Raw genomic sequence first — 25,071 nt, forward strand, 5'->3', positions numbered from 1 at the left:
GAGAGAGAGAGAGAGAGAGAGAGAGAGAGAGAGAACAAACCAGATTAAAGTATCAGCACAGAATTTATGCTCCGGACTTAAGGTTTAATAATGCAACAGAAAATCAATATTTAATAAAGCAAATGATGGAGAAAAACACTGCCCGGGAGATGAGGCTGCTGCACTGTTTTCAAACGTCTCAGTCCCAGAGGAGGGAGAGTTGGCAGGATGGATGGGAGACCGGGCTGACAGGAGAACCTGGCATGCAGACAATCGTAGGACCCATTGATTCCTATTCTGCTATCTCATGGGCTTGCTGGCCACTTTTATTAAAGGGCTGACATGGAATTACAATGAAAGTGATGTGCGATGTTCAATAGACTAGGGGCCAGTGGACCAGGCCAGCCTTCAATTAGCAGCTCTGGATTGTTGTGATCTGTGCAGGAGAGCCATCAAAGTTCACACTTCCTTTGGAGAAATGAAAGGCAGAGGATGGGCCTAAAATTGGAGCTTTATAGATCTATTCCAGAGAGGTGACCTCTGATGAGTCCTGCCAGGCTACTTTGTGATGCAAAGAGGTGATGCAGTAGAATACATCTCTTCTGCATACACAGCATCTCCAGCAGTGGTTTGCACTAGTAGGGATGCAAACAGCCACTCACTAATATGTCTTGAGTGGAGTGTAGTTAGGAATTCAAAGTGACATGGTTTGTCTCTTTCCTATGTGCAGCTCGGAGCTCTTCTGAACTTCAGGAAAAGTGAATATCATTAAAGTGATCCAGTCACCTCATTCTTTGTAGTTGCTTGAGCATATCTGGTTAGTTCATCTTTTTCACTGGAAGGTATTCTTTCCCATGGGAACAAACCAGAATGCATCCTGTCTTCTTCTCTCTGATCTAGAATTTCAGCATCCTGGCTGCCTTAAAGAGTTTTCAGACAGCCAATCACCACTGCTTGGCCAGGAGAGATGGCTATAACTGCCTTCCACAAACTTCTTGTATTGTTGAGTGTTGGAACTCTGCATAGTGAGTATGTATTGCACAGCATACTCCTTTGAATTAGGACATCTCCTCTCCATCTAATGCTCCCATTGCAGAGACAACTGAAGTCAATATTTTGCTTGTAACATAAGAAGCCTCTGGCAAAGTGTGTGACAGCCTAACTGCTGCCTGAATGGGAATGAACTGATTTGAAATGGGCAGACTGGCTACTTCCATTTCTTTTCTAAGAAACAAAATAGCGAGAGTAGAGTGTGCTGGTGGCCATTAATGAAAGAAAGTCTTCAGAAATCCTTAATGCAGTTATAAATTGTGTAGACAGTAAATTCTTGAGAATCAGGAAAGTCAAGAAGAAGGGAAGAGGAGAAACGAAGAAAAACTTCAAGAGTAAGAGAGGAAAATTGTAAGTGTTATTCATTGCTATAAATGAAGTGGCATAACCTGTGTAGAGCAAGCACTTGATAAATTTTTAATGAATGGATGAATAGAACAGAATAGAATCAGATACGGGAGGATATGGCAGGATGGAAGGAAGCATGCAGGAAGTTAGGAGGATGCATCAGAGGGAATATGCTATGGGGAAAGGTAATATATTGAAAGTTGCATGTATCTGCATGAGCTGGGCATGCCCAGGGAATATTCCAGCTCAAATATCAGTTTACCTTGTAATTTTTGATCTTGTTATGGAAGCTCTGCTAACAAAAGACAGTGGTCCCCTTACATCTCTTGCTTATAAAGGGATGTAAGTGTGGTAACAGAAACAATCCTCAAAGTAGACCTGATGCCAGAAGCAAGGTCAGCTCAGGGAGTCCTCATCTTTCCCTTTTCTAGAACCCTCACATTATTTCAAGCCTCTGACCAAAGATATTTGATTGATTCCCGTGGATTAGAATTCTGAGGTCTACAGGGCCAAACAAATGTATCAGTTCATAGGCACTATTAATAGGCAAAGATTCCTCTCTGGAACTAGCACGTAGAAAAGTCTTACTTTGGCATGTATAGACAAAGAAGGAGAGTCACAGAAGAACAGATGTTACAGCTCCAGCAAATGGAAGTCAAAAATGTTAAAGACTCAAAACAGTTAACAAAAGTAGGCCATGTTGTCCAAAACACATGGTGTGGACCTTTTGCTAGAGGCGCTTCATAAGGGCAGTCAGGGGAAACATGACAAGACTGTCTGGACCGAACACAGAAGGAGTAGTAATGGCTGACAGACGCCTGGCGTAGAGGGCTCTAGGTGAACATTCTCAGTGTTGAGAGTAATTGATATATTCACTAAATAGCTCAGAGGCTGCTATCAGAGCAACTGTAATAATAATTTTATTTATAAAATTCTCACTACTTCTGAGGTGCTCAGGGCACTGTACAATAGCACTAAATAAATTAAATTAAAGCATGAAATATTATGAAAATGCAATGAAATCAACATCGCCGAGGAGACTGGGAAACCCAAAAAGAAATGACAGAGAAACAACTCCTCTCTGCAGGAAGCAGCATGTAGTGGGAGGAGAGAAATTTTGTGGAAAGCAGAAAAGGGGAAGCTTCTAGACAGATTCACTCATGGAGGTCTTTTCACAACCCCTTAAGTAGCCTATTCTCTGGGATGAATTAGGAGAAGACTTTAACCCCACTATATATCAGCTTCCTCATCTACAATGTATAGATATGACATTATTAACTACTGCTGAAGGTCCTGAGACCTGAACCAGATTCTGAGTTAAGCATAGTTCCTGGCACATGGGAAAGACCCACCAGTGTCAGCTTTTATTGTTGCTGTGAGTACTAGGCAACAGATGAGTGGAATAGGACAGAGACAGTATAGAGGGAAGCAGGAAGCATGAATTGGTGCACATGCCTAATGAAGGCAGCATTAGGGAAGTCAGGAATAGAAACTGCAGTCTCCATTGGAAAGGAAGAGATCAAAGAAACAAAATACAGACACAGTTGACAAATTCTACCCTAAAGAATGAAGTAATGTCATTTACAGAACAGCAGATGCAATTGAGGGCATCATAGTATGTAAAGTTATAGATGCAGACAAGGTTCTGCCATTACTGGCTATTATGTGTGTAGTAGGCATCTAGTGTCAGCTCCAAGTGCTTGCACCATGAGCACTTTACCCATTGAGACATTTCATTAGTGCAAACTTCTTTTTAAAATTGAATTAAAATTATATTGTTATTTGTTTGTTTGCTGCTTTTTTAAAACAAAAATTCCTAATAAAAATCCACCCACAGAACAAAGCCATTATTAGTTGATCAGGTAAGTGCTAAGTTCCTCTTACCAGTACTGTAAATGTCTTGACACCTACTCTGTGGTAAAACTATTGCAAGATATTTTACCAAACTGTGAAAACCAGGATTGTGTTGTTTACTGGAAAAACTTGTTTCTAGTTGTTTATAAACTAGCTTAGCCTAGCACAGACCTATAGTACAAGATCTCTTCCATTTATTTTAAACAGGATTAAATAAATTAAACCATAGGTCCAGAGGGTGAGCAAGCAACCAGTTGACAGGGATTGAACGTAGAAAAAAAACATAGAGACTAAGAGAAAGTCAGAAGGGTGGATAGAGAGATGTACAGGGAGTAGAAGGCAGTGACATTGAGTTTGAAGGGGTTTTGATTTGTTGTTGTTGTTTGATTTTTTGTTTGTTTTGTTTTGTTTTTTAACAGCACGAAGAACTTTCTTCTCCCTTTGGAACATCAGCTGAGGATAAAAGTCACCTGAATCCTTTCTCTGTTTCCCTGAGCTAGCATGTTCTCACCTTAGCATTTGGCTCCTGGGTCTTTATTGACAAAATTGTACATTTGGGATTATATTAAATATAAAAAAACTTGCAACAGAATACAGAACACCCAACTTCTGATACAATGAGAGCTTAAAGGGGCAATCTAGCCATACTGGGTGTAAATATTGGTTTTGCTTCAGCCAAACCAATGGCTGGACATAATCACCATGAGTAGATGTACACTGAGGTCTCAAGGTTAGGTCAGTTTGCCCAGGAAACATTTTTATAAGCGTATCCTATTTCCAGTGAGTTTATAGGATGATAAAAACACAGTCTTTGCTTATGCTGTGCTTTTTAAAATGCAAACTTCACATTACAGATGGTTGCCACCTGAACTCATGAGGATGTGTGGTAAGACTGATATATCATGGATGGCTACTTCCTTATACTAAGGGGCACGGAAATTGCTACAAATTCGGCTGTATTATAATATCTTTCCATGGAGTCAGCTCATATCATCACCCTCAATGGCTCCACATAGCAAGATTTATTTTTATCTTCGTTTTATATATGGTAGAAACCAAAACACAGAACCTGATAGAGGTTTTATTGTGAAACAGCTGGCTCTTTTGCCATGCACGCTGTCTTGTGTTCTCTCACATACATAAAGAGGAACATGTCTTTAAATAAGGGGTGAGGGAAAATGCCCTGGAGAAGAGCAAGGAGACTGAAGTTTAGTTCTCACACTCCTTTTAATCAGAGGTGTGACCTGGAGTTAAAAAACAGCTAGCCTCCTGTGTTTCTCCATATGTTGTGACAAAACAGCGGTTTTTAACAAATAAACAAAGAAACAACCAGTTGTTATTTTTTTAAATGATGCTCTGACCTTATCTCCAATATTAAATCAAAGCCCCTGGCACAGGACCCTTTCTGTGGCTTCTAACTCTGATCTGATTTGAACCTGTATCCATCCGTGCAAAGCCCACACCTAATTGTGACCCAGTTCTCTGAGTCACATTAACTCTATCCTTTGCTTAAGAGAAGAAGTTAATACCTTGGTTGAGTTGTACTGCACAGAGTGAGGTAGCCCAGATTCTGGCTCATCTCTGCCTCTTACTCCCATGTAGAAAAGCTGAGATCCCTGACTCCCTAGGTCTCAACTCAAGGGCAAGGAGACATTCTGTTGCATAAGATTGTCCTGAGCAGCAAATGTGGCCTTATTCAGAAAGAGAGATTTATAAAGATCCTGCCTGCTATACAATAAAATATGGATAAACTAGAACTATAAATACTGTTATCACAGGGTGGAAGTCTGCCTATTAGTACAGTTGCTTAATAGTTTAATGAGATGAGATGCCATGTTTACAATTTCCTGTGGTTAGACTACCTAAGGAACCTGAATCACTTTGGCACAGGAGACACTAGCATGGTTTAGAGGAGGCTTTATGCATGGTGGAGACAACAAACCCTGCATTCTGCCCATATATATGCTCTGGTCTGCTGCACATTGCTGCTCAGAAAATCCATCCTTGACATATCTGCCCATGGCTAGGATATAAGACAGGGTAGTGATTAAGCCAGGATCCTCCGCCTGTGGCTTGCAATCCTTTAGGGGTTTGAATAGCACTTTCATGTGTGTTGCATTTCAGATATCCTGCATATCAGATATTTACACTATAATTCATAACAGTATAAAATTAAAGTTAAGAAATAGCAATGGAATCATTTTATAGATGGAGCCATCACAACATATGGAACAGGATTAAAGAGCTGCAGCATTAGGAAGCCTGAGGACCAGTGAGTTAAACAGGATAATAACTTAGTCCTTCCCTAGTTCAAAGCGAACCACATCTATGGCCTACACATTCATACCTAGTACATCTCACATGTCTGTTACACCCACAGTCGGCTGCAAATCACTTCCAGTTGATACAAAAATGGAAACAGCCTGAGACAAACACACACACTCCCCATGAGCACACATACGCATAGTCCCCCCCCCACAAACACATTATGACAAAGCAATATACACAGATCACACATCTGAGTCTCAACAAAGAAACCGTAAACACGTGGCCTTCCCTCCCTTCACAGTGCACGGAGGGAATTTCATCTGGGGTCCGATGGGGCTCCCCAGGGAAAATGATATATTGTGAGTGAGATTGCAGCTCAACTTCAAGATGTGCTTATTCAGTGAAATGAGAAAATAGATAAAGCATCTGATCATCCGGTCCTCCTCTCAATGGCAGTGTGAGCTTGGAGTGTTGGTGGAAAAGCCTAGAAGCTGCTGAGGGGAGGAGAAGCTGCCTGGGGCTCTGTTGATGATGTTAGCATACTGCAGCTGAGCTCACTCTGGGCTGGGGAAGGGAAACCTCATGGCCAGTAAAAAGCTGGTGGTTCAAGGGAGGAAGTGAAAGGGAGACAAGGAGGGAAATAGAAGACAAAGAGAAGGAAATTCTGAGAAATTTGAAAGCTGAGGGAAAGAGGCAGGGTACCAAGTGTGGAAAGTAAAACTAAAGATTGTCAAAGAGGGCTGAGGCATGCAAGGGAATTGAGGCTCAGGAAAGAGTTTATCTGAAAGACTGAAATAGAATATAAAGAAGATATGAAAAAGGAAACATGTAAACTCTTTGACCAAATTTAAGCAACCCATGGCCTGAAGAAAGTCTGTTCCTCCTTGACTCCAGCTGTGTGTTTCTGGGTGGGGTGCTCTGTGGAACCACAGTGGGGAGTCAGTCAGCTACAAACCACCCTGAGGATGATAATACTGAACTTAAGACATTGCTGACCTGCCTGGGAAAGGCAGGACCAGGATGTTCTAACATGACATCCTTCTCTTTCCCCTGCTTCTAGATCCTCTCTACAAAACAGAAACTATGTAAGAAGTTCTGATCAAGGTCTTCTCTCAGCTACTTTCAGTGCCTTTTGACCTGAATAAAACTTCAAAGTCCACAGCTTGGTTTCCAATACCTATTATCCTCTGGCTTGTGCTGATCGCTAGGCTCTTACTTGGCATTGTGTGCCACTTCTGAGCAACTGATGTAGGAGTACTTCTCCTGCTGCTAGTGGGCCACCTCCCCATTTGTCACCCCATCCCTGTGTATGCATTGATACCGATATTGTCTGAGGATGCTTTTACTATGTCACTGTCTAACCTCATTCAGTCCTGAGCTTTGCGTGCCTTTCCTTTGGAAGGGCCCTGGTGTCCAGATGCTCTCAGAAAAAGGATCCTCTCAGGGCACTGTCAGTGGCCTGATAGTTTGCCCCAACTCTTTCCATGCTGCAGTGATTGATCTGTGTACTTGGGTACCCTGCGTTATTTGCTTGAGGTAGGCATGGTGTTTATGTTCTACTCCACTTTAGTGTGCTGCCTGACTCTTCAAAGGAGCTTATCTAATCTTTGCTCAATGACTGAAGGGTGGAAGATATTTGTACTATGTCTGTCTTCAACCAAGGCCAGGTCTAAAAAGTAAGGCAGGAGTTTCTCTGTGTTATAGAAAGTGATGACTCTGCCTTAGTTTATCTGCTATGGCTAATTATTAGTCCTAGTGTCCTGAGTATCATTCATGGCTCTCCTCAGCATGTCCATATGCAATAGCTGTCACCTCTGGGGCTAAGTTTAAGCTAAGTAATGGAAGAATCATATGTCCAGAATATGTCTCAACTGGTACCAAACAGGCTGAAGGCTGTCCTGCACACAGAGTGACAAGGAGTAACCAAATGTGTCTTCATTACATAGTCATCAAGGAAAAAAACAAAGTAGCATTTTGGGAGCAATTTGAAAGCAAGGCAGGCCAATGTGGAGTGAGCCTGCGCTGAAACACTTAGGGCAAGGGCAACTCTCCACACTCTTGCTTCCCAAGTTTTCATTTGAATGGCAGCATAGCAGCTTGAGGGGAAGGAAAGCACACCGTAATCAGAACCCTGGAACATGCCACTCACCTGATTTGACACAGATCCTACTAATGAGTATGATGACAATTTCAGATTTCATGTAAGAAAGATTCCAAATTTGACCTGCAGCTGCCTCTGGCCCTTAGTTTGCCCTCTATAGCCAATTTTTAAACCTCCTGTCTCAAAACTGCCAAAAGATTGTCCTTCACAGGGATTTCAGGTCCAGCAGGTCTATTGAGAACCTGTATCCTCCCCAAGGCTCACTAGGAAGTTCCTCTGCTGATTCTGAGCAGGTGGCAGAGATAGGAGGGCAGGGGCCCTTTGGGAGAGGCTTGACATTCTGTGGCTTCTCCTTTCCTCTTCCAAGCATCTCCTAAATGGTCCTTCCTATGCCATATCCTATCTGCACTGTCTCATCAGGGGCTTGAGCTTCTGTTCACACACAGCCCATCTCCTCTTGCTGATAAGAGCTCATTTATCTAATCCAAAGGCCATTTTCTGAGAATTCCAAACTGAAACAAAAGTTGGCACTGGCTTTTTTTTTTTCATTTGTAAATGTATAAACTTGAAGCCTCTGCAAAATTGAAGACAATGAATTCCATTTATTTTCTGCCTTAAACCACACAGGGAGGACATGTGTTTTTGGAGAAAATTTATTCTGGGAATCTGAACGCATGAGGCTGTGGACCATCCTGGTTCTTCCTGTGTGTATAGCCTCTCCCTGTTTGTACATCCTCTAGCCACAAAATAATTGTCTGTTGAGTCCCTACGTGGAAGAGAAGATGGCTTTGTATCAGGGACCCAGGGTAACAGAACATTGACTGACCATTTTCTGTCTTTTCATTCTCTTACTCTCTCTGCCCAAAACTCCCTTTGCAGTTCATCATGTGCCTAGATGACAAAGGTCTTTCCAAAAGAATTCATATTGTTTTTTTCCTGTGTTCCTTCTTCCCAGTGTTCAGTGAGATTCCACTTCTAAGCTCCTCTGCTCTCCAGGCCATGGGCACTCCCCATAGTCTTTGCTTCCCCTCTCGGCTCTCATGCCTCTACTTGAACACCTCTGTTCTGTGTTGGATTTCTTCCATCTAGGATACTGGCTCTCTGCCGAGCTTTCTTAAGAAAATCCATCCTGTCAAACTCAGCCTAAATGCCACATGTTCTGAAAATAGGGTTAGGGTTGGGTCTAGATGGAAGTAGAAAAGTCCATGCCCCTCACACTTGTGCAAATAAACAGAATGAAGACAGGAATGAAAAATGTTCATTTAATGGCTATTGTCTGTTTCCATGCATGTATTCAATCAACAAGTATTTATTGTTCCAGGTCTTACTCTAGGCGCATGGAACCAAAGGTAAACAAAGGAGGCCAGTCTTCATTCTCATGGAAAATACATTCTGGCTGGGGTGAAGTGATGGTTTAAAAAAATATATATTTTATACCTATAGGTGTGCCATTAAAAAAATAAATCAAGGAAGTGCTATGGAGAGAGGAGAGTGGCAGGGAGCTGTGCTTCACACAGACAGTCAGGAAGACAACTTCCCTAAGGTGACTTCTAGCAAAGCTCTAAACAAGAGCACTCAGGAGCAGGTCCAGTAGAGGGAAGTTTGCAAGCTGAGCCATATGAAACAGCAATAAGACTCTTGGGTCCTTATGCAATAAGGCCAATGTGCATCAGGAAGCAAAGATGAATCGGAAGATTGGCTGTCTATACACATTGTGCCTGGGCATGAAGAATAAAGGCTCAGAACTCATTGGGAAGATTGGCAGTTGAGGGTAGAGATCCTCATGATGATAATGGTAATTTGCCACATGAAAGAAGACTGAGCCAGAAAGAAAGAAGAGGATTCTGGGTAAATTCCAAATTTCAGCACCTCTAACAAGATCTGTGTAAGGGTGAGAGAAAATGAGAAGAATAAAATGTAAAATGGGTGTTTAAGGCACTGCTAATAAAAGAATGCAGTTATTGGAAATGAAGGCTTTAGGAAGAGCTTGTTGGAGGTGATGGTACAGACCTGTCAGAATTAAAGAGATTTATTGGGTACATGATGACTTTAAGATGCTGTTGAGATAAATAATGAAAATGAAGCCCAAGCACAGTGTACCCTCCCAACTAACAAGAGAGTACCTCAAGATCTTCAAGTCCACTTCCACATGCTCAAACTATTCTTATAAACAAACAACAAAAAAATCATACTTACCTGCTCTGCTGTGTTACCTAGAATCTCCAGGTCAGTCACTTAAATATCATCAAGTGTGGCCTCAAACTAAAATTTTAGTAATTCCATCAATTCCTATAGATATCTCAAAGACAAGGAAATGACATACTTTCATTACCTCTACAGGGGAGGGCAGAATTCCAAAGACATAACTTTTAAACAGATGCTCAGTTATTCTTCGGTGCACTCGTATTGGTTTTTAGATCCTCTAAGGATACTAAAATCCAGAGACATGTGAGTCTTTTGCATTATACAGTGCAGTATTTGCATGTAACTTAAGTACATCCTCCCACATACTTCAACTCATCCTCAGCATTATACCTAACAAAATACAAATGCTATGTGCATAGTTATTACATCTCATTGTTTAGAAAGTTATGACAAGAACAAAAGCCTGTACACGTTCCCTAGATATTTGTTATTTTTTTCAAAGACAGGGGCTTTAAACAATAGTAATTTGAGGTCTCCTGTGATTTCTGAGTCAGGTACTGAAAAGAGGCCTGGCTGGAAAGATCCAACTGAGAATTTCTCACAAGGACTCAGGCCAGCAGCATACAAGTCTGTTCTCTTCTGAGAGCTGAGCTGGGTCAGAGACTGGACACTCAAGTGAATTGGTTCATGGCTCCAAAATTATGCCAGCTCTTGGAAGGAAGACTGGGTTCCTTCACACACTGACTTCTCCCTTTGGCTGCTTGAAAGTCCTTGCAGCAGAATAGCTCACTCCCCTAGACCAGAATGGAAATATGTCTGTGAAGGGCCAGTGAGCACCTATTATGAAGAGTGCTGGCCAGGTCAAACCTCTGGAACATATGCGTCCTCATTTAACTGTATTTCAAAAACAAAATTTGTAAGCGTTAGCTTACAAATAATGGTACTACAGGCTGTAGGCTGGATCCTAATTTGCTGATCCCCAATCCAGAGCCTGGCCTCCTGAGCTATGTACCTGAAATCCATTTGTGGTCATGCAGATGAGCTTTAGGAAAAAGAAATGGGAAGAGTAACAGGTTTACGAGCAGTCAAACTCCAAAAGGTTACGAGTCTGCCGTTTCCAGCAGATCCACACTGCAGCATGCATCCCCACTGCAGCCTTGGTTCTGTACGTGTGTGAGTAGCTTGCACTGTGTATGCCTTCGTGCCTCAGAAAACAAAGAGATGCCTGAAACACCTGGACTCCAATTTAGAATACTGTATGTTGCACAATTCACTGTTTCTCTAGACACACGAAGTTGTCTGGAATATAGTAACACTTTAATTCTGGAAAACATACTTCATGTTTTCCTACCATTAATGCTCAGCATGTTGAGTATCAAATTTGTGTGTCTTTTGACTATATTGTGTTAGTTTTTTTTTAAAATGTTGTTTGAATATACATGCAAGAAGTGCTCAGAAATCAATAAGTATTGAAAAAAAAGTTTTTTTTAAATCAGACAAATTACCAAGTCATTTGTAAGGGAAAGGAAATAAGGTTTATAGGCTTGTATTAGACTTTGATCACAAAACGTAAGGCAAGGCAACCACAAAGAGAAATTATCCCCCCCAAAAAAAGCCAAGCATGTAGAGCAACAATAGCTATCAAAGTGGTCCTAAAGATAGGTGAACATGTGATACACTACAATCCTGACCATGCCAGAGCCACAAGACAGAGGGCCTCTCAAATTTTATTTAGATCTAGAGGAGGGTATTTTTGTTTTTAAAACAGGGGACCATTATGTCACCCAGGCTAGACTAAAACTCATGACTGTTCTCCACCCTCAGTAGCTGCTGGGATTATAGGCATACATCACCATGCCTGGCTTGCAAATAAAATTTTATTGTGTTATTGCCATATTCACTAAAAATTGTTATTTGAATTGCTTACTCACTTGAGTTTCATGAGGAATTATTAAATAAATTATAGTTGGGTTTCTGGTCAAATTTCTAATTTCTGAAGTGGCCATAGACACACCTTTCATTTTGTATTATTTACTGATGGGATGCATTGACAATTTTAAATTCAAAATATTTACTAACACAAAAAAAATTGAAGAGACTCTCCTCTATAAATACTGAAAACTAATCTTAGATTTAGTTCTTTAAAAGTGAAGAAGTCCATCACTCTCATTGGTATACAATTTTGCTTTCTTCTTCAATAAATAATAAAATAATACATGCCAAAGTATTTTGTTTTGTTTTTTCCACTGTGTGACTCACTTCAGTGCCAGCAGCCTAGAGGCAAGTTAGGAGCCACCGTTTGCTCTAGCATGGGACACTATGAGAGGCCTGGTGGGGGATGCCAAAGTTATTGTTTTAAAATAAGATTCCTTATGATTTATTATCAGTTAATTATTGCTATGTGTAGTATTTTACATACCTATATATTTGGGATCACATAAACTTTTTTCCAGCAGAATGAGTCATGGATGGAAAAAGTTTAGGAATTCCTCGCTTACGACAGGCAATCACCCAAGAAAACAATCTCAGCAAAACAGCTACATTCCAGTAGACCTGGGGCACTAAATTCTTTCTTAATTCCTACCCCCAACAACCAGAGACCCATCATAATAGAGGCAATGCATTAATTTCATGCCACTACTGTAACAAATTTACATAGATCTCACAACTTAAGACTAATAGAAAATTTTATTTACTCAGTTCTCAAGGCCAGAAATCCAAAGTGCCTTTAAAGCAAGAATCAGTTCTTCACTTGGAGACTCAGAGGAGACGATTCAGCGAGCCTCTGGTGACTGATGACATTCCCTGGGTCAGGACATCTTCCCTTCCATCTTCCAGAACAATGCTGTCAAATCTCTATTCTAATATTCATATTATTTTCTCTGTGTCTTTCCTGTTATCTTTGCTTCTATTCTAACTTGTATGTGTGATTACATTTAGGACCCATGATAATCTCCTTAACTCAAACTCTTAACTTAATCACATCTGCAAAGATGCAACCATTCTGGGAATATTCATGATTCTTGGGACTAAAAACCATTCTTAGCTTGGCCATTCTTCAGCCTACTACAACAAAACTGAACAGTAAGCAGTGAATCACATTGTTTAATTATTTTTTAAAAAGATTTTTTTTATAACTCTATTCATTACTCAACAAACAGTCCCTGAACTCCTATTAAGCGGGAGGCACTGGAAATACAACAGAAAGTAGACAAGCCTCCCACTCTCAGGAAAGCAGAGACAGCATACTCATCACATAACTTGTGGTAGCACCAAGATAGATGACCTGGCTTGAGCACTTAGGTGATGTGGGAGCTGTAGGATGCTCTGGGAAAGCTTCCTCAATGGAAACACATGTTTAAAAGCTAAAATAGCAAGTGGGGAGAGAATTACTGCAGAGGAAGAAAACTTTCAAGGGGTTGGTGGCCAGAAAGAACAAAAATACTAAGTTTAAACTCAAATAAAAAATAGGGATGCAGGGACAGAAAAAGAGGTCCCAGAAATCAGACCCCTCGCCCTCCTGGACTCAGAGGTCCTTGAGGCAACATCTTGTTTGGAAAGATGACTCTGGACAGGAGTAGTTTTGTTGAAGGGGTGACTGAAGGAAACGAGATGTGTCTGGACAGAAGAATTATTTTATTTATGTTCTAACAGTGTAGAGAAGCCAGACCATCCATTTCAAAAGATTTCTATTTGTTTGGACTTCTAGAGGAGCAAAAATCTTCCTCCTCACATCGAAGCCACCACAGTCTTTCAGTTTTTGTTTCCCAGGAATGGTCCCTCCTGGGCAGCACTTCTCTTATCCTGTGCATGTTGCCTACATCCCAAGGCCATTCTACGTCCCTATCACAGTCTACTGTCACTCACCTGTGCAGATGCTCTGACCCTCTTTTAGGTATTATATACATAAATGAAGAGAAGAAATAATAAAAACTTGTGATCTTCTTGTCTTTGGGTGAGAAGAATCAAAAGGCTTCCCTGCCCTGTACCCTCAAAGTAAGGGAAGTTGACACAATGGTCCCAATTCTTTGAAGCCCTGGTTTTAGGAAAACGAGGCTACTATAGCACCTGCTCAAACTGGTGAGAAGAAAAGACTTGGTGGTGACATAGCTGAGAGTCAGCACTAGAGAAGAGGGCAGCATGGACATACCCGGGTATGATCCAGGATGGTTCTTTGTTCCAGGGATCTACATATGCAGAAGAGCTGTATGAGGTGCTATGACAAATGACTGGATCTCTTCAAAGGGCACAGGCTAGGACAGACCAGCCTATATGCCTATATGCTTGGCAAATGACTACATGCATGGCATTGGCAAAACAATCAAGCTCCATTTCCTTGCATCTAATGGGCACCATTCTCCAAATCAGATTATAGGATGTATCAAAACATTTCTATAAAGTATCTAATTGAGAACAATTTAAATAAGTAGGTCATTTTTCCAGGTAATTATTATCAAAATTCAAACTGAAACCCAAAACTCTTAAATCCTAAAATCTACTTCTTTCTGCTAAGCTAGTAAATCCACAGTGGAGCCAACACTGGGTTCATTGTGCAGACTCCCAATTAATCACAGTGGAAAGCTCTACTCGCCAAGTGAAAATCCTCTAGTTTGAATTCTTAATCCCCCACCAGCTGAGTTTACCACAAAGACATGAATATATAATTGAGACATAAAGAAAACATGCCACCAAATTAAATTGTCCTAATTTTAAATCAATAAATTCCTTTTCAAATAACATGAAGTGAAGATCAAAAGAAAAACATGCAGCCCCAGCAACTCCAGCAGCATTGTAGTTCTAAGCTGAACTCCAGCAGATGCCAGCTAGACTTTCCACCAATGTTAGACGCTGCAGGCCACAGGAATACCAGTCCTCCAGTATATTCCAAGCGCAGACTTCTAGTACGCTAAATTCATCTGGGGATACATGAAATGGTAAGCCTTCTCCTCCATGGCCCATAATCTCTCAGATAGAATGAGAAGATGACTTCTGGTGGCCCTTGCTGTGGCTGTCATTTATCATTGGCTGTAGCCTCACCCTCTCAGGTTGCCCATCACAGTGATGCACTGAGCCCAGTGGTATGCACTCTTCTTCAGAGTCCATACAGAACTACTCTTTGACTACACAGTGACACATTAGTCACTAATGTGACGGCAGGTGGAAGTGAAGAGTGCTTCAGGCAACAGACATGGTGGTAGACAGGTCTTGGCAATCTGTCTCATTTGTGTCTTAGTTAGAGCACAAGGGACACAGAACCAGTGGGGATTGGACACATTCTTCCCTTCCAAGACTTCTCTCTTCCTCTCAAGGTTTATTAACTAAGGTGCTTGTCATGTTCTATTCCACTGATAGCTTTGTGGATAGTGTCCAATGTCAAAACTATTAAATCCACATAGCCTCAAGGAATAGAAACAGCATTCTTGCCTGTGTATCACAAAAAAAATAAACAAGTCTGGGGAGAAAAACTATACATCTCCATCCATCCAAAACTGAGGTAGAGGCAACTTTCTGGCCCTGCTTTGTGACACGTAAGTGGTACTTCTCTTCCTTCTGTGAGTTATATGTCATCAGATTCTTTCCCTTGTGGTCCCTGCCTAGGACAACATCTCTTCCCCAGAGCATCTAATAAGTCCCACTTATGAATGTGGTCTTTCATAAAATGCATACTTTGATGCTAATTATCAGGGGGCAGCGCTTACTCTCTTTCAGTGACTCATCAGACTTATATCTACACAAATGCCCCAATCTCGGCTTTAACAAAACAACAGTTTGTTGATAATGTGTTCCCCTTCCACTGCAATGTCAGAGACTCTGTGCGATTTTTGTGTTCCTAGCACCTGATTTCAAAGTGCTGTTGGATGGGGTTCAATGGTATTATCTGATAACCTTCAATTCAACAACGGTTAGGCAGAGTGCCTTGTACAACAATGTCTGCCAAAGCCCAAAGAAGGGAAGGATTTTTAGTTTTCTTAAGAAGAGTGGCCTAAATGCAAGTTGTAAGGCAGACTGCATACCAGTTTTTCTGAGCAGGCAAGAGTGTTCGTGCGTCAGTGAGGGCACTGAGATCAATTCTGCTGCCTTTGATAGCACTCCATACACATCATTTTGCACATAGCCTGCAGCCTCAAACTACAGAAGTCTTTAGGGATATGGGAGTGAGGATGAACTCTAGAATGTGATACGTACTGCTTTCCTATGAAACATCCAAAAGACCCCATACAATACTTAATTAAGAGAATTGCTCCTGTCTAAAAGAACTGCAGGAACAAAAATTGAAACGAGACTGAAGAAAAGGAAGTTCAGAGACAGACCCAAAGTGGGACCAATCTCAAGGGAGGCTCCAATGCCTGACACTATTACTTGTGCTATGTTGTATTTACAGACAGGAGCCTAACATGGTAGCCCTCTGAGAGGCCCAACAAGCAGCTGAACGAGACAGAAGCAAATACTTACACCCAACCAATGGTCTGAAGTTGGGGACCCCTGTGTTTGAATTAGGGAAAGGCTGGAAGAGTTGAGGTGGAGAAGGAAGATGACCCATAGGAAGACCAGCAGTCTCAACAATCCTGGACCCCTGAGATTTCTCAGACACTGAGCCACCAACCAGGCAGCATATACTAGCTGGTCTGAGGCCCCCAACGAAAACACAGCTGAGGACTGCCTAGTCTGGTCTCAATGAAAGAAGATGCACCCAACCTTAGAGAGACTTTAGACCCCAAGGAATGGGGAGGCCTGGCGAGATGTTGGAGGGTGTGGGGGTATGGGAAATCCTCTTGGAGATGGGAGAGAAGGAATGAGATGAAGGAACTGTCAGAGGGTAGAACAGGATGGGGATAACAACAGAACTGTAAACAATGATTAAAGATATAATAATTAAAAAAAGAATATCTGAAAGGCTTAAAGCAGGAAAGGGCTTAAAAAAAGAATCTCAACTGCACAATCAGTTTTAATAAACCAATACCACCGTTATGGAATGGGAAGCCACAGAAAGTATATTTTGACAATTTTGATATTTAGGATCTGATATTCATTCTTTGCCCCAAATAAAATGACAACCTTTTTACTTGGAAGCTGCAGAAGAAATAAAGATAGAGGGGAAAACAGCCAATTTCTCCATCCCATGGTGAAGCTGAACTAGCACAGAGGTAGTTCAGGGTCCCCAGGGAAAGCCACCTCAGGGAAATGGCTGCTTGTAGAATATCCCCAGGGAGGCCTAACTGCTCACCTGGAGGAAAGCTGCTGACTCCCAGAAGTTCTGCGTAGCTGTCAGGGTCACCTGATTCTATGTTCCCCCAGAGTTGTGTATAGAGTAAAAGATTTTCAGAAGAGCCTTGTCTACTATTGTGACCAGAAAGGTGATGCCAACTTTTCCAAAGTGCATAGAAAACATGAGTTGTCCCCAACTCCTCACCCCTACCACCATAGCCATATCAGAAGACACAGAAATGACTTTAGTGAAGCCAGTGTGACTTTAACTGTAGTGCTTTGGCTGAGGCCACTTTAGGTCGCCCAGCCTGGCTTATAAAAGAGATATGCATATGGTGGGTTTACTAAGATGAGAGCATTGGCCTAGTTCTTCTGGCAAGGGATGCCCTTTCAGTATCTGTAAGGGCTTCCTCTGCTTGTAGGGTGAGAAGCCTTGTCTCATGCTGCCTACATTTTGCAGATTAATTGAGGGGAGAATGGCCCACTTCCTCCCCATTTTCCACAGCCCTTTGAGGAGTACCTCAATTTCATAGGAGAATTTAATTTTTGTAGCTTTTCAAAGTTCTTACCAAATTTAAAAGCAGAACCTTGTGATCAAACAAAATGTACATTTTCATATATATCTTGAAGGAAGCAGAAGAGGAGAGTGTCCCAGCATTTTCTACTGTCTGTCACTTGGGGCTATTGAGACCTGGACAAGAATATAAAATTCTTCTGGATGAAGCGACTCTGCTCTACTGGGAACTGGATGGCGCTGTTGACCTCCATTACAGACCCAGCTAGATGGAGTCATAACGAAAACTGGTCATAAAGTCTTCTCAGCTCTCCAGGAGCCTGGGGGAATGAGAAGGAGATGGTACCTCCTGCTATGTGTGGAGAGACAAAAATCTTCACTGTCTAAGTGAGGATCAGATCACTGTTTTCTTTGATATTTTGTGCTTCAAATTTTCTTTTATTGAGGTTCACCTTAGAAGTCTTTGGTGCATAGGTATCAAGAAATTCAAAGTCATTGTTCCCATTCTCTTAATCACAGTAATGAGTTTGGCTTGACAAAGTCAATTAATTATTCACGATTAGAAAGCAAAAGAAAGGTAAATAAATATGACAGGGTTGGTAAGAAGAGAGGATCAGGAACCTGGAGACAATAAAATGTAAACGAAGGGTTAGCATGGCCACAGTTGAGTAGTGTATGTCATCAGATGGCTGAAGGTCTCCCAGGCCAGTCTCATCCCTCTGGAATCCCAGGAACACAGGGGCTGAGTCCTCTGTCCTGGCTCCACTCCCTCCACCCTCTCCTATACAGTAGACATCAGCAGTTCCCTCCAACACTGGAGTTTTAGAGCTGCTTGACTCCAAAGGCAGGTAATTAACTATGAGACAATAGCAGGGATTTTCAGATTAACTCTGCCTAGAGAGAAAGAGGAAAACTAATTTGCACCAAACAAAGGGGGTGGGGGGGTTGATTAGATACACAAATGACAATAGAGAGACTTAGATAGGGCCTGGGAAACTGATAAAGACGCCAAAGGCTCCTTTCTTATTATAAAAGGAATATCTTTGTTTCTGTAAGTTCTGCCTTCTGCTGTTCTCTATCATGCAAATGTTTTTCTAGGTGAGATTAATGTCCCATAGGTACTTGATCAAGGCTGAGAAGTCCTTCTCCATGCTTGTATGAGGAAGGCCTGACATATTCTGCAGTCACTGCAATAGGGCTTTGCAATACAAACACTCACAAGATTTGGAGACAAAGGGATCTTTGGATGTCTTCTCTAGCTGCCTGCAACTTGGCAATGGATTCATTGGTAGCAAGTACTTTATTCTGTTTTCCAAGGTCTCACTTTTTCCAATATTGGGACCAATAGTAAGAAATGACCATTTTGATGGCACACAAAGCTTGTGTGGCAGCAAAATTGAGAGCTGAAGTATGCAGCTAGATTCCAGAAGCAGACACTTACTAATCACGTATTTGAGTGTGTGTGTGTGTGTGTGTGTTTGCATGTGTACAGGTTTCCGCAGAAGCCAGACAGGTAGTTAGATCCTCTGGAACTGATGTGATAAGTAATTGTGGCCATCTAATATTGGTACTTGAAAGCAAAGTTGTGTCACAAGAGCAGTGTCTTTTAATGATGAGCTCCTCCTCTAATTTGAAGGATTATATTCTTGCTGCCTTACTGGTTATACAAACCCTTGAGTGGCACTTCTTACTCTCCACCTTCTGAACGCCATCTTCCTCACACTCACATTTGGACTCTAGACTTTCTCCTCAGCCCTAGTTACAAAAAGAACTTCAGTCTTCCATCTAGCAAATTTTGTTGTCCTTGTGAAAGATTGCCATCATTTCTTATTTCCATCTTGTCTCCAAAATCTATTTCCATTTCCACATCATACCTGGCCTTTCATGGCAAGAAAATTCATCCTCACCACACCGGTGTCCACTGGTAACACTGCCCAGCAACATTGTCTGTGATGCACTAAATTTCAGGCCCATGCTTACTATCTGCGTCATCTACTGTGGTAGAAAACACTGTTCCTATGACTGAAGAAGCTTTTGTTTTTATTTCTGATATTTTAAATTGAGATTATAATGAGTAGCTAGTTATCTCAGTCTCTGCTCAGTGCAAGCCATCCTGATACAGTCTCTGCTACCTATCTTCAATACAATGTTGACGTACTTCCTCTTCTTTAGAGGGAGCCTTTCCAACCTTGCCAAGGAGGCTTGCTTGGCCCATTTAATTGTCTGGGTTCTGCTTCCAGACTGGGTCTTTCTCCTTCCACAGCTGTTTCTTCCAGCACCTTTTTTTCTCTTCCTCAGGTTGGCTATCCCTGGCCTGAGGCTGAGTTAAGTGCATCCAGGTCTTCCTTGGATTCCCATTGATAAGTTCATGGGTTTTTGCCATGCACAGTTCCTCTCACTAGGACTCATGATGGCTCTTTCTGTCTCCTTCTGCTTGTTGTCTGATATAGGGAAGAACTATAAACTTCAACCCAACTCTAACTGAATCCAGTCCACATTTGAGGTATCTGATCACTCCTGTTCTAGAAACCATGCTTTCCAATCATCAGGAGGAGATGAAAAGGGTTTAGGAGAATTTATGACATTAGCCAATTTGTAAGAAAAATAGCAAAACAAAAACTAAATTTGAACTTATAAACTAGAGATTTTGGCAACAGCATCTGCACTCATACAAATTCTTGTGGATGATTTGGAAAAGTAACACACCATTTCACCTCTGCACACAAAAGTGAACTGAGTCTTTCAGGGCAGCTTTGTCTCCATCCTTATGTATTCGGTTCCAAGCCAGAGCATGCACTGTTAGAGATGTTTCTCACTGGCTAACTGTTGCAGGAAAGGATAAATGCATTTGTGTCTGTTTCTTGGGTAGATGTGGTTATGGTGTCATGACTATCATAAAAGTAGATCATTTTGAACTACAATGGTAAAGAAAGATGTAGCATAAAGAACTAATGGGATGGGTAGGATATTTGGCAGTCAGGATGCTACAAATAATCTTGGATGTTAGACAGATTGCAAAAGTGGTGAGTGTCATTTCCTCTGCATCTCCCTGTGTGTATACACATACATGGGACAGGCAATACAGATATAAATACACATGGGCATAATACTTGGTCCGTTCTTCATTGTTACTTATGTTTGTATTTCTCTTTTGAAATGATCACAATACTATTTTGGAGAAACTGATATGTCTGGTTTGCATTTCAACAGTGTTTGTTTGAAAAGCAACTTAAATTCAGACTGCCAATTTCTGCTAAGGGAATTAGGATCTCTGTTCAGTATAATAAATGATCCCAAAATAAATATATTTCTTTTTTTTAATCCTGCATGGTAGTATATCCTCTTTCCAATATGGAGTCTGGCTCTATTTAGTTTGTCTGATTGCTTTGAAGAACGGGACAGGTTGACTCTGGAAAAACTATGGTCCCCTATTCATTAACGTGTCAATAATACTCAGCCCAGGCATATTGACAGCGGATTAGCTTGGGCTGAGTCTGTGTACAAGACCAATGCCTTTTTTAACCCAGCTTGTTTCCAGATCAATACACCCATCAGCATTCGAAAATTAGCCCAAGATGAGATTCCAATACTCAAGATGGTGTGTCATGGGAAGAGGGCACCTAGCCAAGTCACAGATGTAAACACCTGGCTATGGATTAGACATTTTCCATTAGCTGGGACGTGAGTGAAGACAGATGTAGACTGTGCCCCCTCCCTCCCTCCTGCTGCTCCCACCTCCCAACTATTCAGCCTTCTCTTTCATAACTCATGTAGGATCTTTTGTACTATAATTCCAGACGTTTGCTCCAATAAGCATTTGTTAAATGTCCAGTGTATAAAAGTCAGTCTATTTAGCACAGGTATGTAAGAATGTGTCCATGGAGATGTATAGAAGAAAATGACAAAAACCTATTTTCTTGTTTTCTAAGAGGTGTTTGCCACTTCCTGCAGCACACCTCCTAGCCTTTCTTGGTCACTGCAAGACATTAGACCCAAGGAATGACTTCAGAGGTATTTCCTAGTAGAGATGGCAGATGGCTTCCCTGGAGCATTCACCTAACTTCCCCACAGAATGATGACCCTTAACTTATATTTTGTCTATCTATTTATCTACAAGGAAAATCTTTTGTATGTTGAAAACGTATATACACAAACAAAAATTTCACATAGCAGTACGTAGTCTGCTATTTATAACACACTCAAATACTGGCTATGCAATTCTATTTTAAAACTATTTGCACAAAGCTGTTTGCAAAAAAAATACTCATTTATCGAATCAATAAAAGAAAGAAAACATCATACTTTCCTTTGGGGGAAGAGCAAGCAAAAGTTATAAAACCCTAATGTGACCATACTCTACCACAGCCGGATCGCTTGCAGTATGCCACTACTATCACCTCTGTCTGAGTTGTGCTCAAGGGTCTCCTCATTTTAACATATTTTCATCTGATGGCTGCTTGCCCTGTTCTGCTTCACCCAGCTCTGACTCATGATCGCAGTATGCTTTCCTCATCTGCTCATAGTGGTTCTCCTTCACTCTTCCAATTTCTCCTTCTCAATCCCTCCTCCATTTTGTCTCTCCCCATTCACCTCAGGTTTTCATCCTACTCTCAAGCATGCTTCCAGGAAGGCAGGCTGCTGCAAGAGTGAGTTCATGACTCTGACTGACACCTGCCATCTTGCTGGATGAGGAGAGCCAGGGATCAGGCTAAGGAAGAAGAACCCTACCCCCCAAAAAAAGCCCACAGAAATTCCAACAAGGATTTTACTTCATGGTATCTTCAGTTCTCAGAGAACCAACTAAGTATGTAATCTACGATAAAACATGACCAAATGTTTAAAAATAGCCATTGTATTTGAAAAAAATCAAAGGGGACATTCAATAGCATAGTGACGAACAGGTAAATAGTCCTCCACAAGTGAGGGCTTCTCCTAAGTGCTTTAGTTTAGCTATATATAAAATGTAATCCTCACCCCACTCCTCACATTCACCCTATTTCACATGAAAAAGCCCCAGGGGTGCAGTAATATTTGATTTAGGTCTCCCTCTCCACCCAAAAGCAGACAATGTAGCTCAAAGCTGTTTTTCACTAACTAGAAATTCATCTTCTTGTTAAATGTCATCTGGTGCCTCAGGACTGTTCTGATTCTGAGAAGAGCTGAACACCAGACCTGTGATGAGAATCAGAAAGAACAGAATTTGGAGAAATACCACAAAACCCACAGAGACAACAGGAGGACCCCAAGCAAACCTTAAGCCTACAAAGTACAAATAGGAAGAGAACATAGCAACAGTCGAGGAGAGACTCTGAATCTGGTCCTATAGCAGAAACATGAGGGAACAAAAACTGGATTAGATTGTGAAAGAAGCAAGCACCCTATACTGGAATGGGTGTGTGAGAGGGCTGAGATAAGATCCTCGGTACTGTTTCTTGACTTTGTCATCAATGAAGACTGGTCTAGGGCATGGCACATATGTACAGCAATTGAAGAACATTAACATTCGTGTCTTAAAATAAAGCAAACTTGTAGTTGGATGTAACATTTAAAAAATGCTAAGAGGAGGAAAAGCCAAGGAAAGCAATAATTAGACAATAATTGTGCACAAAATATATTATTGAAATAGAAGAAAAACTAGTTCAACTCAAAAAGTAAATTGATGAAACGTTCCATGTCTAGCATCCAGATGACCATCAGAAAGAACTTGCTGGGGAGAACAGCCAACCTAGCTTGAATTAGGATCATGGAAAAAAATCTATGAATATTGATATTTCCAGCCACCCACTCAGCCCTCCCAGCAAAGCCCCAGTCACCTTGTACAATGAGGTGGACCCTGGAGGTCTTAGGGTGGTTGTCTGTCTGCACCGAGCAGGTATAAGGGCCCTCATCATACACATCCACATTCTGGATCTCAATGCTGTACTGGGTCTTGGTGTTACTCAGGAGGACCACACGAGGATCTAGGCACCACTTGTCGTTTCCAGCATAGAGGATGGTGCTGCGGTTAAGCCAGGCCACCCTGGTGACTCGGTTGTCAATTGTGCACCTGCAAGTTAAGACCAGACAGATAAGTAAAAGGAACAGTAAGAAAGCAAAAGTTGTTAGTGCTGGGCTAGCATATTTCATCATGCCTTATATTTTCCCTTTACTCCCATTGGAGAGATATGCATTTGCTGTGTTTTCTTTGCTGAGTACATTGTTACAGAATTTACCAGTATGGAACTTGTAGGACTATGGCTTTAAAACATTCAGTGTCTGAACTTTCCAGGTTCTGAAAAGTTAGTGCCTCTAAAACCACAGGAAAAAAAAATCTCACTTCAAATAACATCTAAGTGCAAACCCAAGGCATCTTGCATCCTCAGAATGTCTAGAACCTTAGGACATTCCTGGTCCTCTTAGCTCAACTCTAGGATCCTTATGATGTGGACAGTGATAATCTCCATCATCTGTCTGGGTGTTTGGGGTGTGTTAAGCTGTTCAATGCTCACAACAGCCCAGTGGGATGTATTTCATTGGAAAAAGAATTCAGGCACAAGGATGCTAAATGCTTTTCCAATTCACAGTTAATATGTGCTGGCTCAGAAACTGAGCTTTAACTACAAACCATCCTTCCACTTATCTCAATATAGCAAATTCCAACAGAAGGCTTCTAAAGTCAAAACTAAATACAGACCACCACTCTTGCTATTTATCTTCATTATACTCAGGACAGAAATGTTCAATTATTGCTAGACTAAAGACATTTTCTAAAATCTCAAAAAAACTGTTTGCACATATAAAAATAGATTCCCTTTCTTTTTATTTTTGCATCTGGAGTCCTCAAATTGTGGAAGCTTCCTTTTCTTTTCTGTACTTTGAAAGCTCCCAGTAACTCTTGCCAAACCTTCATCCAATCTCTCTGTCTGTCTTCATTTCCCTCTCTTGTTACACCAAGTATCTCCTATGGCCTAAGGCTAAACTCACAAGCACAGTGTCCTACTTCTAACTATAATACTGGGAATAGCAGTGTTACCTGGTCTGTATAATGATGTCACAAAAGCCTGTACTCCTTTGCAGTGTATAGAGCACTCTCACATAGAGTTTCATTTGGTTCCTATAGCAAATCTTTGAAATAGATGCTCACATCTATTTTCTGTTTCAAAAAACTAGAACTTCAGACTTCTAACCTGTCTGTGTGTTATGCAAGGAAAGAGAACGTTTTGGAGGCAGACTCCCCATTCAGGTCTTATGTTTAGCACTGCCTGTGCTGGGGCTGTTCAGAGTGACCTTTTCAATGGGAGAGCGTCATGGTTTATGTTGATTGCCAACTTCATTGACTTCAGAAATTCTTCAAGACTGGTAAAGAATATATGTGGGTTTATCTTTGAGACAATTATAGGAAGGGAGAGGATTCGTCAAAGTATTTGGGGTTCACCATGTCAGGTTGCCACAGGCATCCTTTTTCTTCTGAACCCTGCAACCATTATGTGAACTGCTTCGATGCAACCTTCTACACCACCAAATACAATGGACTCACACCAATGATACCGTGAGTCAAAATAAAGCCTTCCTAACACAAGTTGTTCCACAAGTATTTTTGTCAGAGCAGCAAAAGATCAGCCCAGAG

General features: G+C 41.3%; 1 protein-coding gene across 5 annotated transcripts in view; it reads right to left on the reverse strand.

The window, feature by feature from the left end:
• Positions 1–25,071, reverse strand: part of Ntm (neurotrimin) — a 401,200-nt gene that overhangs the window by 151,956 nt on the left and 224,173 nt on the right. For all 5 annotated transcript variants that reach the window (XM_028763792.1, XM_028763791.1, XM_028763790.1 and 2 more), the window contains exon 2: positions 23,279–23,511. In XM_028763792.1, coding sequence (XP_028619625.1) covers positions 23,279–23,511 — 233 coding nt within the window. The remainder of the gene's footprint in view (positions 1–23,278; positions 23,512–25,071) is intronic.

This window comes from Grammomys surdaster, unplaced genomic scaffold (assembly GCF_004785775.1).
Source record: "Grammomys surdaster isolate TR1022 unplaced genomic scaffold, NIH_TR_1.0 140, whole genome shotgun sequence".
NCBI lineage: Eukaryota > Metazoa > Chordata > Mammalia > Rodentia > Muridae > Grammomys > Grammomys surdaster.